The following is a 14,499-nucleotide window of genomic DNA, read 5'->3' on the forward strand; positions in this document are numbered from 1 at the left end:
GGTATCAAGACAAATAAACAGACTTTATTTCTAATTTCTGTACCATTTTTCCCGTTGTGTTCCTGTAACTCCTGTTTTCATTATTAATGATAACTTCCATTTATTGTTTGCTGCATCTCTATCATCTGACACTGTTCTGCACATATAATCTTGTTTAACCCACACATTTATCTTTGTGGGAAATGTACCGCTTTTTAATTCCCATCTCACAGATTAGGAAGTTGAGACTTAAGAAAGTTGTCAAGCAGTGTTCTGAGGCTACTAGTAGAAACAGTGGCAATGAGGTCAGGCAACCCTTGGATTCTTTTGTTTCGTTTTGTTTGGCTGCACCATGCAGCTTGTGAACTCTTAGTTCCTCAACCAGGGATTGAACCCAAGCCCTTGGCAGAGTCCTAACAATTAGACCACTGGGGAATTCCCAAACCTTGAATTCTTTAAACCACTGTCTACATTATATTTAACATATTAGTGCCAAGGTTCCTTCCCATAACCTTCTCCTTATGTCCTCAGAATTAGAGAGGTCTGTGGTTCTTTAAATTTAGGGCAATAATTTGGAAGGGAGCATTCCTCAATTCACTTCAGACTTATTACTCATAAAATGATAATCAAATCACCCAACTTTTTTTAACCTCCTTTTCCTAGACAGTAAGAGATATGAATTTATTTCTGTTATTATTTCTCAGAGAGGTAGAGATAAAGATGTGAACTCTTAAGAGGAAAGCTGTTTCAGTATCCCACCAGTAAACTGTGGTATCTTGTTTTTTCAGCCACCAATTTGCCCCTTTCTTTGTCCTTTTTGTGTCCCTGTAGTTTAAACAGTGCTTGGTGAATAGTGAGCAAAGAGAAACAAAAAGAATACTAAATAAAAGACAGATACACAGAGTCAGAATACTTGAGCAAATTGCACATCCCACGCGGTATAAGATCCTTGGTTGTTTCCTCGTTAAGCCCTGTCCTTTGCTTGGTATGAAACCTGCCAGATTCAATTCCAACCCCCACCCCAGCTTCCTTCTGCAAACACGCTCAGGGCTTGAGTGCTCTAACTCAGAGGAAAATGACTTATTTTAAAAAGCGGTGAAAGCACCGCATTCCTTTGGCACAGGAGGAAGACCAGCTCAGCTCCTCAGCCAGTCGATCTTTGTTTATTGTTCTCCAGACAGTAAACCACTATTTCCACATCGACAAGATCCTGGGCTGCGTTTCTGTCCGAGTCCTGGCTCCTCATGAATATGAACTGAAGGGCTCTGACCCAGAAAGTGGTGGGTAATCTCGGAGAAAAAAAAAAAGACAGGTAGGGGGGAAAACAAAACAAAACAGGCTTGATGTAATTCTACACTCTTGAAATCTCTGCAGGTTCTGAGCAGGGTAGAATGGGGTCTCGGAAATGCGGAAGCTGCCTGAGTAGTTTGCTGATTCCTCTTGCACTTTGGAGTATAATTGTGAACATATTATTGTATTTCCCCAATGGGCAAGCTTCCTATGCATCCAGCAATAAACTCACCAACTACGTCTGGTATTTTGAAGGAATCTGTTTCTCAGGTATCATGGTAAGTGTAACTTTGGAGAACTTGGGATTGCTGAAGGGGAGTTTTTACTAAGAATTAACTTGTTCCTAGTGAAAATGATGAATCATGGGAAAATCATTCTATGAGTCCTGGATTTGGGATTTGGAAGATGGATGGGGATAAAAAGGCAGGAAGTCTGTGAGGACTTGGAAGGTAGCTTTGTTTTCAATAAACTGCTTATTTATATAGCTTCGCAAATGCAGGAAATTAGTCCTATTAAAAGTCGGTGGCTCGTAGAAATATTATGTCCTCATGAAAGCTGTGGACATAATATTACGTCCTCATGAAAGTTGTATATGAACTTATGCTATTTAATCTCCAGTAGCATTGCCCTTTTCCAGAATGGATTTTCTGTTTACACTCATGGTTTCACTAGCTTGGATGGAGACCATGGAAAAGGCATAAGCTTGAAGATTCAGACAAACTTGAGTTCCAGCCTAAGCTCTGCCATTTGTGTCATGAGACTTTAAAGCAAGCTACTCGATGTCTTTGGGCCTCTGTGCCCTCATTTGAAGAATGTGAATGATGACATTTACTTTTCAGGGAAATTGTGGGGATTAAATAAAACCTCATGTACAAAATGCCCAGGATAGAGACCGACATGTTGTAGGCACCCAGTGACTATCGTGATTATTAATACTGACCGAAGGATGGGCCATATCATCATTAAATTGTCTGACATTATACCGCTAATGATAGTGGGTGTTTTTGAAAATTAAATCAAGGTATCTACAGTAGGAATCCATAAACGTTTTCCTGATGACTTTGTGCTGTTTAAAAACAGACTGGTAATAAATCATGTTGGCATTTCAGAGGAAAAGACATTTCCCTGGTCATATCATTTCTAAAAACTCCAACACTGTGTACTGTAACTTTCCTACACTAATAATAACAGAAAAGAACATCCACTGTAGTCTATCTCTACACCTTTGTGGGTGTTTAATTTTGTAATATGTGAATAGCTATGCTGAAAAATGGTTTCATTTAGTTACCACTTTCACATTAAATTAATAAACTTTGAATTATTAATACCCAGTGCTACTGCAGGTGCTATATGCTAGGTATATAATCGATGTTGATGGCGATACTATAAATAAATGTAAGCCTTTTGGAGATATGATATGATATATTAAGATCTGTGAAAACGCTTATGTCTTTTGACTCAGTGATCCTAAATCTGAGAATTCGTTCTGAGGAGATAATCCAAAATAAGGAAAGAAATGTACACACAGATGCCTATGGCAGAACGATCTGCAGGCATGGGCTCAGTCACCTCACGGTGTCCGACTCTTCGCGACCCCACAGACTGTAGCCCGTCAGCATTATTTACAACAGCAAAAAGCTAGAAGCGTCGTAGTGTAGACATGGCCAAATAAATCATGGTCTGTTAATTTCATAACTGATGAAAGTTGTAATTATGAGCATGTAACAACACGGACAAGTGCATATCATTTTGTGTTAAGGAAAACAGATAGAGCAAAATTGTGAGCACATTATGGTTGCAGCTATATAAGATACACACATGTGGGAGTAAATAGTTAAAACACGAGAAAGCAGTGGAATTTTTGATGATTTTCCTCCATTATTCTTGAGTCCTCTGTACTGCAGTTATACTTTACAACAAAAAGAGAAAGCAGTTTCTCTTTCAACACAGAACATGCCTGGGTTTCTCCTTTGACACAGGACTTCAGGGTTTAGGTTTAATTATTTCTAACAGTATTGTAACGAAGCTGGTTTTGGCATCTAATTTACTGTGCCTCATCTCGCCATTCTTTCTCTCAATATATAATTGTAATAAACAGGAGCTTTGTAAGGCATTACTAAAGTTAAACCAAAATCTCTTTGAAACTGTGATAACTAACGGTGTTGAAAGAAGGGGAATATAGGACTCACTTTTGCTTATAGTCCATGTAAAATTAAAAACTGTGAAAAGAACCTATTTTCTATTTTTCACTGTTTATGACTTCTTGAAAAATACTCTTTCAAGAGCAAATCCTTTTAGGAGAAAAGAGAGGAATATAGATAAATAATTAAGTGCATAGGTAAATAGATGATGGGCTGAAGGAATTTGGAAACTGGGAATGCTCACTCCAAGCAGTAAAATAACAATGGGTTAACTCCGCTGCAAGATTCAGTACTGAATAGTGGGAGAAAAGGATAGGTGGAGAATTTGCCAGAAACAATTCACGACTCATACTTGGCCAAACCAATAACTGTAATATAAAGAAATCCATGTTCTTTCCAGAACTTAAATCTTTTGCCTAAGATATCAACAGAGGGAAGTAGAATACACTGAGTTCTCCCAGTTTGTTGATACAGGCAAAATATGTTGGAAAATTTGAATCTGAGATGATTTGAATGTACTTTTCTTTGGATTAAGAGATTTAGTTTCAGATTAACCGTACCTTTCACCTGCCTTCTCAGAGGGCAGAAAGTGGAAAGAGGATGGAAAATGCCAGGGTCTGGAGGATGGTTTTCCTTTGTTCTGCCACCGAGTCAGTAAGAAGTGTAGGTTTGCTACAGAGAATGGTAATCTCATGTCCATACTATTTATTCCTACTTAATCATTGTTTCTTTAAAGTTTTGTTTATTTATTTTTAAAATTTTAGTTATTTAATTTTTACTGTGCCAGTCCTCTTGCCTGGAGAATCCCATGGACGGAGGAGCCTGGTGGGCTGCAGTCCATGGGGTCTGGGAGTTGGACACGACTGAGCGGCTTCACTTTCACTTTTCACTTTCATGCATTGGAGAAGGAAATGGCAACACAGTCCGGTGTTCTTGCCTGGAGAATCCCAGGGACGGGGGAGCCTGGTGGGCTGCCGTCTGCGGGGTCACAGGGTCGGACACGACTGAAGCGACTTAGCAGCAGTGCTGGGTCTTCTTGCGATGTGCATGCTTTCTCTACTTGTGGCAAGTGGGGGATACTCTCTTGTTGCAGCACATAGGCTTCTCACAGTAATGGCCTCTCACGTTGAGACCCATGGCCTTAGTTGTCCTGGGCCATGTGGAATCTGCCCAGAACCAGGATAAAACCCATGTTCCCTGCATTGGCAGACAGATTCCCAGCCATTAGACTGCCAGGGCAGTCCAATCATTAGCCTTTCATAGTTGATAACCATGATAATAATAGCTAATATTTATCAGTCACTTGTTATAAATCAAGCACTCTATTTAAAATTTTACATGCAATACCTTATAATAATCTAAGGAGGTGAGTTCTCAGCACCATTTTATAGGAAAGGACTCTCAAGTTTACACAGCTATTAAGTGGAAGAGCTGGGATTTGAACCCAGATCTACCAGATCCCAGAGTCTATGCTCTGAAGCATCGAGTTCTGGTTATGAGCTTGAATACAAGCTGTATTCCATTTCTTATATTTTTTCTCTTCCTTACTATAGATGCTTGTAGTAGCAGCAGTTCTTCTTGTATTGGAGAATGACAACAACTATAAATGTTGCCAGAGTGAAAACTGCAGCAAAAAATACATGGTAAGAGCAAATAGTATTTTGAGAACAGTTGAGTGGGCTCTGACTTTCTTTCCTCTCACTCAGAAACACAAAGATACTGACACTATTGTACCCTTTCCGTGATCCTTTCATTTCAGAGTTCAAGAGTTTCCTTCCACAAAACTTATCTTCCATTTTGCATACACTTTTCCTCCACTTTTGTTCTGCTTATACTTTTCTAGAAATCCAAGATTTAAAGATTCATGAAGTCAGAATGTAATACTACCTCTTCCTAACTGGGTTTCTGTGAGTCTATTTTTTCCCTTATCAAGTTTACAAAGGCTAATTTACAAACAGTAAATGGCTTCAATTAAAAGTGCAAAATTCCATGAGTTTTGACAGTTAACTCCACCCATGAAACTACCATCATAGTCAAGAGATGGAACATTTCCATCATCCCCAAAAGATTAATCTTTAATCTGCTTTTTATCATTATAGATTAGTTTGTATTCTATATAAATGGAATCACAGAGTATTCATCTTCTGTGTCTGGTTCCTTTCACGCAGCATGAGATTTATCCCTGTATGTATTATGTACATTTTTAAATTGGAACTTTAAAAATAATTAAGATAGAATCAAGAGAGAATAATACAACCACATTTTCTAAGCTTATGCTCAACAAGTAGGTGCTGGGCTCCTGTATTTCCACCATTATCCAACTTCCCCTCCTCATGTTCATTATCATTTATTCATATTTGCATAACACTTCACAGTTCGTTCACATTTACTCAGTGAATTATATTATTGCTATTTCTTTTTTATAGATAAGTCACTTGTGACTCAGAGAATATGATTCATTAACTAGGAGGAGCTTTACCAGAGGTCTTGGAGGCATTCTTTGCAACAATGGTTCTACACAATGGCTGTACACTGCAATGATCTGGGAGCTTGGTGTTAGAATCCCACCTCCAGAGACCCTGACTTAGTTGGTCCCAGGTGCAATCAAATTTAAATGTGCAGACAAGATTGTGTGGCTTGCTTTCCTTGACTGTTGCTTTTGAAAGATTGAATTAGTTGTTTAATTTACCACTGTGCCTCTTGTGGAGGAAGAGTTAGAAGACTGAAATATGTTCCCTCTGTAGGTCTATTTTCTTAACCAATTGACTCAAACAACCCTCAGTAATTGCTGGTGTGATACTACAGAAAAGTTTTCAGAATTGTTTAGGTGAAGCAACGGATTCAAGGAAATTTTAACGTATGATACTCAGGAAATTTCTAGATAATAAATGTTTGTACCATTAGGTATCTAATAAAAATCCATGTGTTCAGTTTGCCTTAACTCATTATTACCATCCCCAGCACAAATTGATGCTAGAAATAGTGTAGCGTTTTGATACTGTCTTATAATTGATATTGCATGAGATGACTGGCGTCTCAGTAAGAAGAGCAGGAGGAAGGGAGAAAGAATCCCTTGGATTCCCTGCTTGGTTCTTTCAAAGTATGATCTAGAAGAGGGATCCCAACTGATGTACTCCCAGACGCCAAATATTTGATAGCAATGAAATATGTAAGGCTGTAGACATTAGAGCAAATTTTGTATTTAAGGAGGAGAGGGAACAGCTACTCAGATCCACCCAATGGCTACCACTACAACATTGGGCAATAATTCTCAGCTTTCAACAGGAAGTGGAAATATAGAGTTTTTAAGTAACACTTAATTATAAAATATTGGCAATTAATTCTCATTTAAACACATCTTGCAGACCAAATTTGGGCCTGAAGTAGTTTGTAACTTCTGAAGCTCTAGAGTGGAAATTTAGGTCAGCCAAGATTTATTTTGTAGAGGAGAAGGAAGTTTTCCCCCGCCCTCTTAGGATCCCTGGTTGGGTCTGAGAATTAAACTGATGACAGATTAATGTGAGAAAAGCATACAAATTATATTGAATTTTTACATGGATATGGTGATTTTCATAAGACAATGAAGACCCGAACATGTGACTAAAACAGCAAGCTTCTAAACTTTTTAGACAAAGTAATAAAATTGTGAAGAATGACTCAGACAGAGATTTGGGTTAGGATAGAGAGGTGAAGAAGTAACTAGGAAGACAAAGGTTTGTTAGCACGATTTCTTGACCCCAAATTTCAGACTGTGGTAATAAGAATGTTTCCTCCTGGCTCAGAGATGGTCCCTCTCACCTGGGTGTTGTATGACTTGTTTCAGGGAAGAGGGGTGAGAGGGTAGGGAAGGTCTGAGTGAACATTCTGCTTCTGCGGTCTCCTCAAACTCCTTCAGCTTAAGATATTAATGTGCCAAGGTGTCATATTTGGGGGTAGTGTGTCCTCAACCCCATTATTCTTCTGTCTGAAACGTCCCTGCAGAAGTTTCACAGCCCAGAAACTGAGGGCATAAATGGTCCAATAACCCAATGAATCACTCTCTCAGTCCTGGGCACTCGCATGAAAACAAGCAAAAAGTTAATAGCTAGAATGAACTATGAACTCAGTTTTTGAGTCCCGAGTGTGGCCAGTTGAGAAGGTTTCTAACCGAGAAGTCTTCTAGTTGTTGAAACTCCAAGTCAGATGGAGTGAGAGCTGGGAAAGCTCTGACAGAGCTTTCTGCTTCATAGCTTGAATGTCTCTGGAAAAGTCATCAAGTGTTCTGCTGAACTTTCTGAGAGGTTCACACAGCAACAGGGACTGATTGTCTAACATGAGCTATTGTGGCGTTTTCTCTAAAATTTATATCAAGTTGCCTAGCTTTAGCTTGTCCAGTTTTAGAAAAGGGGAAGTTTTAGTTCTTAATGATTCCAAGTCAGAAGAAGGGTGGAAGAAAAATTTGGAAACTTTAATCTGGGGAATTGTAGCCAGATACTGAAAGAAACTAAAAGAATTTAGGATCCAGTCCAGTGTATTGGTGGATAATGAAAAGACAATGAATAGACAAATGAACAAGACAATGAATAAGACTAGAATCTGATATCCACAAAGTGTGTTATGATTTTCCAATGATTTTCCATATTTTTTCTATACAATCACCCTCATTTCCATCAGAGACAGCCAAAGACTAATTCATTTATGAAATAAGTCTAGTTACATTAAACTTGGCCTGATTATTTACTTAAGTTCAGCAAGAATAGTGATGACCATATAGGTTCTTTTAATGTCTTCTTTGCTGGAACTTTTCATAAGGAACCTCAGATGAGACTTTTCTAATCCTCTCCCCAGGCTAGGAAGACAAGCCAAGGATTGCCATCAGACTTTTTGTAAAATTCCCATAGATTTGAGTTAATGTCTTTCTTCTTTAGGTCCCCCAAATATCGTGAGATTTCTGCACCTGCCAGGAAGTGACTTTCCTTACCCACCTGCTAAAGCCGCTGGGAACCCTGTAAGCAAGGTACCAGGCCACTGTTTCCAAGGGGCTTCATTGGCTCCACAAAGTCAACCTTAGTTCCTTAAAGGTGTCTGGTCACATATAATTCCAAGCACATTCTCAAACACGACATTCTAGTCAAAGCCTTGGTAATATAACCAAGGTTTCCAACTGTGTCATGTTAGAGAAGAGCAGATTCTTATTGAACTTATGCAAATAATTACATTGCCAGAAAAATAAAAATAGTCACTAAGAGTTTTCAAATTTTGGAGGGATCAGGTAGGAAGATAAAGTAATTATTTCATCTTTGTTCATAAAGGTATACTTTACCAAATTGCTCTAAGACATAGGTAGCTGAAGAGAAAAGAGAAAACAGTTTCCTTAAATATGGAGGGCAAAACATGAAGGAACCAGCAGTATTTTAAAGAGAAAGTAATAAACAATTATAACTCATCAGTTCCACGTATTTAATTTTTCTTCTGCGTGACCTTGTGTTAGCCATTTTATGGATCCATCAGTTTCTCTATAAGAGTTTTGGAAAGTTTTACTCAGTTCAGTGATATGCTGTTAAAGTTATCACAAACCTGTACTTGTTAGCATTCTTTCTATGAATCTCCTTGAAAATAAACACTTCTGCAAAAGCATCAGAATAGAACAATGACTCTCTGTAAATGACGAAAGCCTTTAAAACGGGCATGGTCTAAGACCTGATGAGGGTTTTGTGTGCTTACTTATTCAGTCATGTCCAACTCTTTGGGACCCTTTGGCCTGTATCCCACCAGGCTCCTCTGTCCGTGGAACTTTTCAGGCAAGAATACTGGAGTGGGTTCTCATTTTCTCCTTCAGGGAATCTTTCTGGCCAAGGACTGAGCCCACATCTCCTGTGTTGCAGATGAATTCTTTATCCATCGAGCCATCAGGGAAGCCCTAATAAGAGTTTAATATAATACGAAAGACAATAAACTTTGATTATTTCTGAGACATACAACATTTTAAGATAATAACTAGAATTATGACTGATAGCGTTATACTGGGGCTCCCCAGGCAGCACTAGTGGTATAAGAAGACGCCTGCCAATGCAGGAGATTCAGATTTGATCCCTTGATTGGGATGATCCCTTGGAGGAGGAAGTGGTTATCCACTCTAGTACTCTTGCCTGGGAAATCCCACAGACAGAGGAGCCTGGCAGGCTAGAGTCCATGGGATCCGAAAGAGTCAGACATGACTGAGCGCACACACACAACATTGTATTAGGACATACTTTTCTAGGAATGCCATATCATTTGTGGAACATTTACATTAGTAACACACACCCTACAAATATAACTTTAAAAGGTTAGAGTTAGGGTTAGGGTCACTTCTTATTTGACAAAGCTTCCCATGTAATTTAATATATCATGTAAACCTAATTATTTTCTCCCTCTCCTTCTCTCTCTTTTTTTAAGGAAAGAGAAAATATTATAGAGACGTTTCACTGGTCCTCTGGGAAATCCCAAATTTAGTTGGAGGTCAAAAAGACTTTAGAATGTGATTTTGGGTAAATTTGTCAAAAATATCAAATATTAATATGATCACAAGTCACTGTGAAACAATACTTGTGATCCATTTCACTAAAGATAAACAATCTCAAAGGTAAATATAGAAAGTTACGTAGCTGTAAGACAAAACAGACAAACAAGCAAAAACCTTTGACTCTAATGAAGACTCTGTTGCCTTAAATAATCAAAGATGTGGGAAAAACAACATGAAGCCAGGAAATTATTGTGATAAGACACAAAATCTTTGCTTCTGGGTAGATTACACAAAAGGTTAAACACCTTTCATGATTTCTTATCAAGAGGAGACCAACAGTCCAATAAAATCTGGGATGAGGCCCCATTCTAGCTTTTCATCCATGCACTTTCGACACTGGGGGCTTGCCAGGTGGCTCATTGGTGCAGAATCTGTCTGCCAAGCAGGAGACACCGGTTCCCGATCTCTGGCTCCGGAAGACCCTTTGCGGAAGGAAATGGCAGCCCACTTCAGTATTCTTCCCTGGGAAACCCCATGGACAGGAGAGCCGTGTGGGCTACAGTTTGTGGGGTTGCAAAGAGTCAGACACGACCTAGTGAAACACAACAACTTTTCAAGTGAAAGCCAAATTGACCGCATAAAATTTCCTCTCTCTCTTTTTTCAACTCTCTATATTCAGCCAATTTGTCCTTTTTTCTCCTCTTCCGCTTTCTGAAACAACCAATTATTTTATTTGGAATTACTCTTTTCCCTTAACAAAAACTCATCTCTATAACTCATACCTTTAATCAAAAGCACATCCCACTTTCCTTCCATACAGTCATTCCTTTATTTCTTCTAGTAGCTTTGACTGAGTAGGCTTTGGGAGTTGGTGATGGACAGGAAGCCTGGTGTGCGGCAGTCCATGGGGTCGCAAAGAGTCGGACATGACTGAACCAAACTTTAATTATATATGTTAATTAGAATTCTTAACCTTTAGAAAATTTAATTTCTAGTGTAAACTAAGAAGTAAGCAATTATGAACTGTTACATATCAACATTCTATTGATTGGAAAGTTTGAGTATATCATATTATGTCATAATTTCTGGAATTATACATTCCCTCATAATATTAATACATTTTTTCAATGTGGCACAAGACGTGTTCACCTACAAGCTCAAACATTTTTATTTCCACTGTAATAGGAAGAAAGAAGCAAGCAAACTTACGTTCAGTAATTAACGTTTCAGTATATCTTATTCAGAAAGGATCTAGATATCCAATTAGTTTCTATCGCTTAACTTATAACTTTAAAGTTTCAAGTTAGCAAAAAGATTTAGGAAGTTTTTTGTTTTCTTTTGCTGTATATCTCAGCTGTGACTAGTTTATTTTTCAACTGGAAGTTTGTAAGTCTTAATCTCCCTTAATCTTCCTATTCGGTGAGGAAGCTATTTTAAAGTAGACATTTTATAAAACATAATTAGTGTTGAAAAGTTTATTTATAAGCTTTTATCATACATTTATTTAATTCACTTGTTCTTAATCATGCTTAGGTTATTCATAAAAATTTTATGAGACGCTAGACAAAGTTAGCTATTATCTTATTTTTCTGGTTGACAAATTTTATAACGTATATATATTAAGCAAACATAAGAATCATACAAACAAAGCACCTAAAAAATTAATCATACAGCTTCTCTCTCTTTTTTCTTAACTACTGTGCTTGGCAAACATTAAACAATTCACTTTTTTATTTGTTTTGGTTTTTGGCTGAATTTATAGTTGTATCATTTTAAACATCTAGTATAGATTAATATGCTTGTTTCACCTAGGTAGAAAAATATTGTATGACTGCATTATATTTAATGCTGACAACTCTAAAGACATGCCTTTTTAAAAACTTTTCAACAATTTAAAAGCTAGCTTTATTAACGGGAAGTTGCTATATAACACAGGGAGCTCAAGCAATACTCTGTGACTGCCTAGAGGGATAGGATAGGGGAGGGGTGGGAGGGAGGTTCCGGAGGGAGAGGATATACGTGTCCTTATGCCTGGAGCATAAGCATTTATGAGCATAAGCAATTTTCCTCCAGTTAAAAATAAATTTTTAAAAATAAGTAAAAACTAGCTTTATTTACCAGATTATTCCAGATCAAGACTGAAGCTTTGGATCGGTTTTTATATTTTTGAGAGTTTAAGTAAGCTTAACTTCTTATCTCTATATTAATTTGAATAGAACTTTGAGAGATTTTACAAATTAATTTGGTGATACCATTGGGAGGTAGGAAAATATTGCACAACTATAACATAAATATTTATTTTTTTAATTTTTATTATTTTTAAAATTTGTTTTTGGCCACAGTGGGTCTTATTTGCAGCGCATGGGCTCTTTGTTGCCGTGTGAGGGCTTTCTCATTTTTTTCTCTTTTCTTTGTTGTTGCTCACGGGCTCAGTAATTGTCGCCCACTGCTTAGTTGCCCTGCGGCATGTGGGATCTTAGTTCCCAGACCCGGGATTGAACCCATGAACCCTGCACTGGCAGGTGAATTCTTAGCCACTGGACCACAAGAGAAGTCCCTATAACATACACACATGGAAGAAACAGGCATATGGGCCTATGTGTGCAAAATCGCTTCAGTCGTGTCTGACTCGTTGTGACCCCAGGGACTGTAGCCCGCCAGGCTCCTCAGTCCATGGGGATTCTCCAGGCAAGAATACTGGAGTGGGTTGCTCTGCCCTCCTCCAGGAGATCTTCCTGACTCAGGAATGGAACCTATGTCTCTTAAGTCTTCTGATTTGGCAGGCAGGTTCTCTACCACCAGCTCTACCTGGGAAGTCCAAATAAGCATACAGACAGACACAAATAGAGATCTTACAGCTTTTGTTTTTTAAATTTTAGCCGTGTGTCAGGTACCTTAATACAAAACTCATTAGTTTACAGAAGAATCCAAATTTTTCCATAATTCTTCAAGCGCAGATAAAACAAGTTATGGTTTTCCATTCTTATATCCAAAGTTTTTTTACTGATACCAGTAGAGATTGCTTTTAAGATTTGTACCTGCCTTTGACAAATAAACTTATGGGGACTGTGGGCTAGATTTTGAGTCAGGAAGCTTTCATAATAGCTTGATTTTTTTAGGTCTCTTCCTTTTTTCCCTTCAACTCAGATGGTTGTGAACAGCGGTTTAGCTGTCTCCTGGGATGTTTACATTTCAATGATATGGTAAGAGTAACCTCTGAGGGACAGAGAAAAGATATAGGTTTCTCTCAGATGGAGTTTTAGGACATATTTGTCTATTATCAGAGGACTGGGGTAACCCTGCTTAAATTTTTTCTTCTTTTTCTTAAGTGCAGAACTGTTCTGTTTCCAATCTTTCACAATGTCTCTTATAGCTGTTTCTTATTTTTCATAATTTCTGCCAACATCTTGTGTTAGAAGAGATTTGGGGATTGGTAAGGTTTGGTGAACTTTTGGTTTTACAGCTGCATTTCTGGTTTTGTAAAGACTCAGTTTGTAAGACAAGGACAATTGCATTTTCATTCCTTGAAGAGTTGATTTGTAGCCTGAGGCTGACCTGCCCACTAGACTACATTATCCTCAAGTTGTTTCCTTATATCAGGGAGAAGAGTTCCAGCTATGATGCAAATGGAAATATCTCTATGTTCTAGATTTAGATCTGCTTGTGTTTGGAACATTTTCATAAATCATTCTACAAAGCCTTCCGCGTGTTTTCTTTTCCTGTGAGTTCAGAGCGTTATTGCCACTTAGGAGAGAAAGCTTTTTAAAAAAAGTTTCTATCAATCTCTGAATATCAACCTCCAATTCAGCCAGCTTCTAATCATACAGCACTTTAAAAAAATGTTTCAAGTATTTAAACCAAAAGTATACTTATCAAGTGACTCAAAATCAGCACTTAACCATGGGCACAAATGTGAAAGTTGCTCAGTCGCGTCTGACTCTTTGCGACCCCATGAACTACAGTCTGCCAGGCTCTCTCAGTCCTTGGAATTCTCCAGGTCAGAATACCGCAGTGGGTAGCCATTCCCTTGTCCAGGGGATCTTCCCAACCCAGGGATCAAGCCCCAGTCTCAAGCATTGAAGGCAGATTCTTTATCGTCTGAGCCACCATGGAAGCCCATGGGCACAAAAGATGTCCCTAAATAGGGTATAAGAGATACAGCCTTCTAAGATCCAACGCCTCTTCCATAGATAGCTGCTGGGCTACACCCCACAGGCCTGCAAGCTTCAAGACAGAGGAAGGCTCCTGGAGTCAGCAACTGAGACATTAGAGATTTAAAGGATGGGGGCCCTTACACCCTTGCAGCAAGGTCCTGGAGTGACACTCCCCCACATCCACGCGCAGTGGACGGCGGGCAGGATGTGGGGGCAGTCTTCATTCCCTGGGGTGGTGGGGGGGGGGAGTTGGCCAGCTATAGTGGACTTTACGTCAGTTGGCTCATTAGTTACCAGGGAAACCATCAGAAGGGCATGCCTCTCACTGGTCCTTTAATAAGAACACCATTAACTGAGGCCTGAGGCAAGCACACAGGACGGTCAGTCTTGCGAGTAAGGGGTAGGTGAAGCAGGCGCTGGTTGAACAGGATGTGTACAGACAGCAAAAGAA

At 38.7% G+C, this 14,499-nt stretch overlaps 1 protein-coding gene across 2 annotated transcripts in view; it reads left to right on the forward strand.

The window, feature by feature from the left end:
* Nucleotides 1-1,061: 1,061 nt before the first annotated feature.
* TM4SF18 (transmembrane 4 L six family member 18) overlaps nucleotides 1,062-14,499 on the forward strand; it is a 32,113-nt gene continuing 18,675 nt past the window's right edge. The window contains exons 1-3 of one of the 2 annotated variants that reach the window (XM_065942631.1): nucleotides 1,066-1,259; nucleotides 1,354-1,547; nucleotides 4,964-5,053. In XM_065942631.1, the coding sequence (XP_065798703.1) occupies nucleotides 1,371-1,547; nucleotides 4,964-5,053 (267 nt within the window). In that variant the 5' untranslated portion in view covers nucleotides 1,066-1,259; nucleotides 1,354-1,370. Of the gene's footprint in view, nucleotides 1,260-1,353; nucleotides 1,548-4,963; nucleotides 5,054-14,499 lie in introns of both variants that reach the window. The other variant, XM_065942632.1, reaches the window with a different exon arrangement.

This window comes from Muntiacus reevesi, chromosome 8 (assembly GCF_963930625.1).
Source record: "Muntiacus reevesi chromosome 8, mMunRee1.1, whole genome shotgun sequence".
Taxonomy (NCBI): Eukaryota; Metazoa; Chordata; class Mammalia; order Artiodactyla; family Cervidae; genus Muntiacus; species Muntiacus reevesi.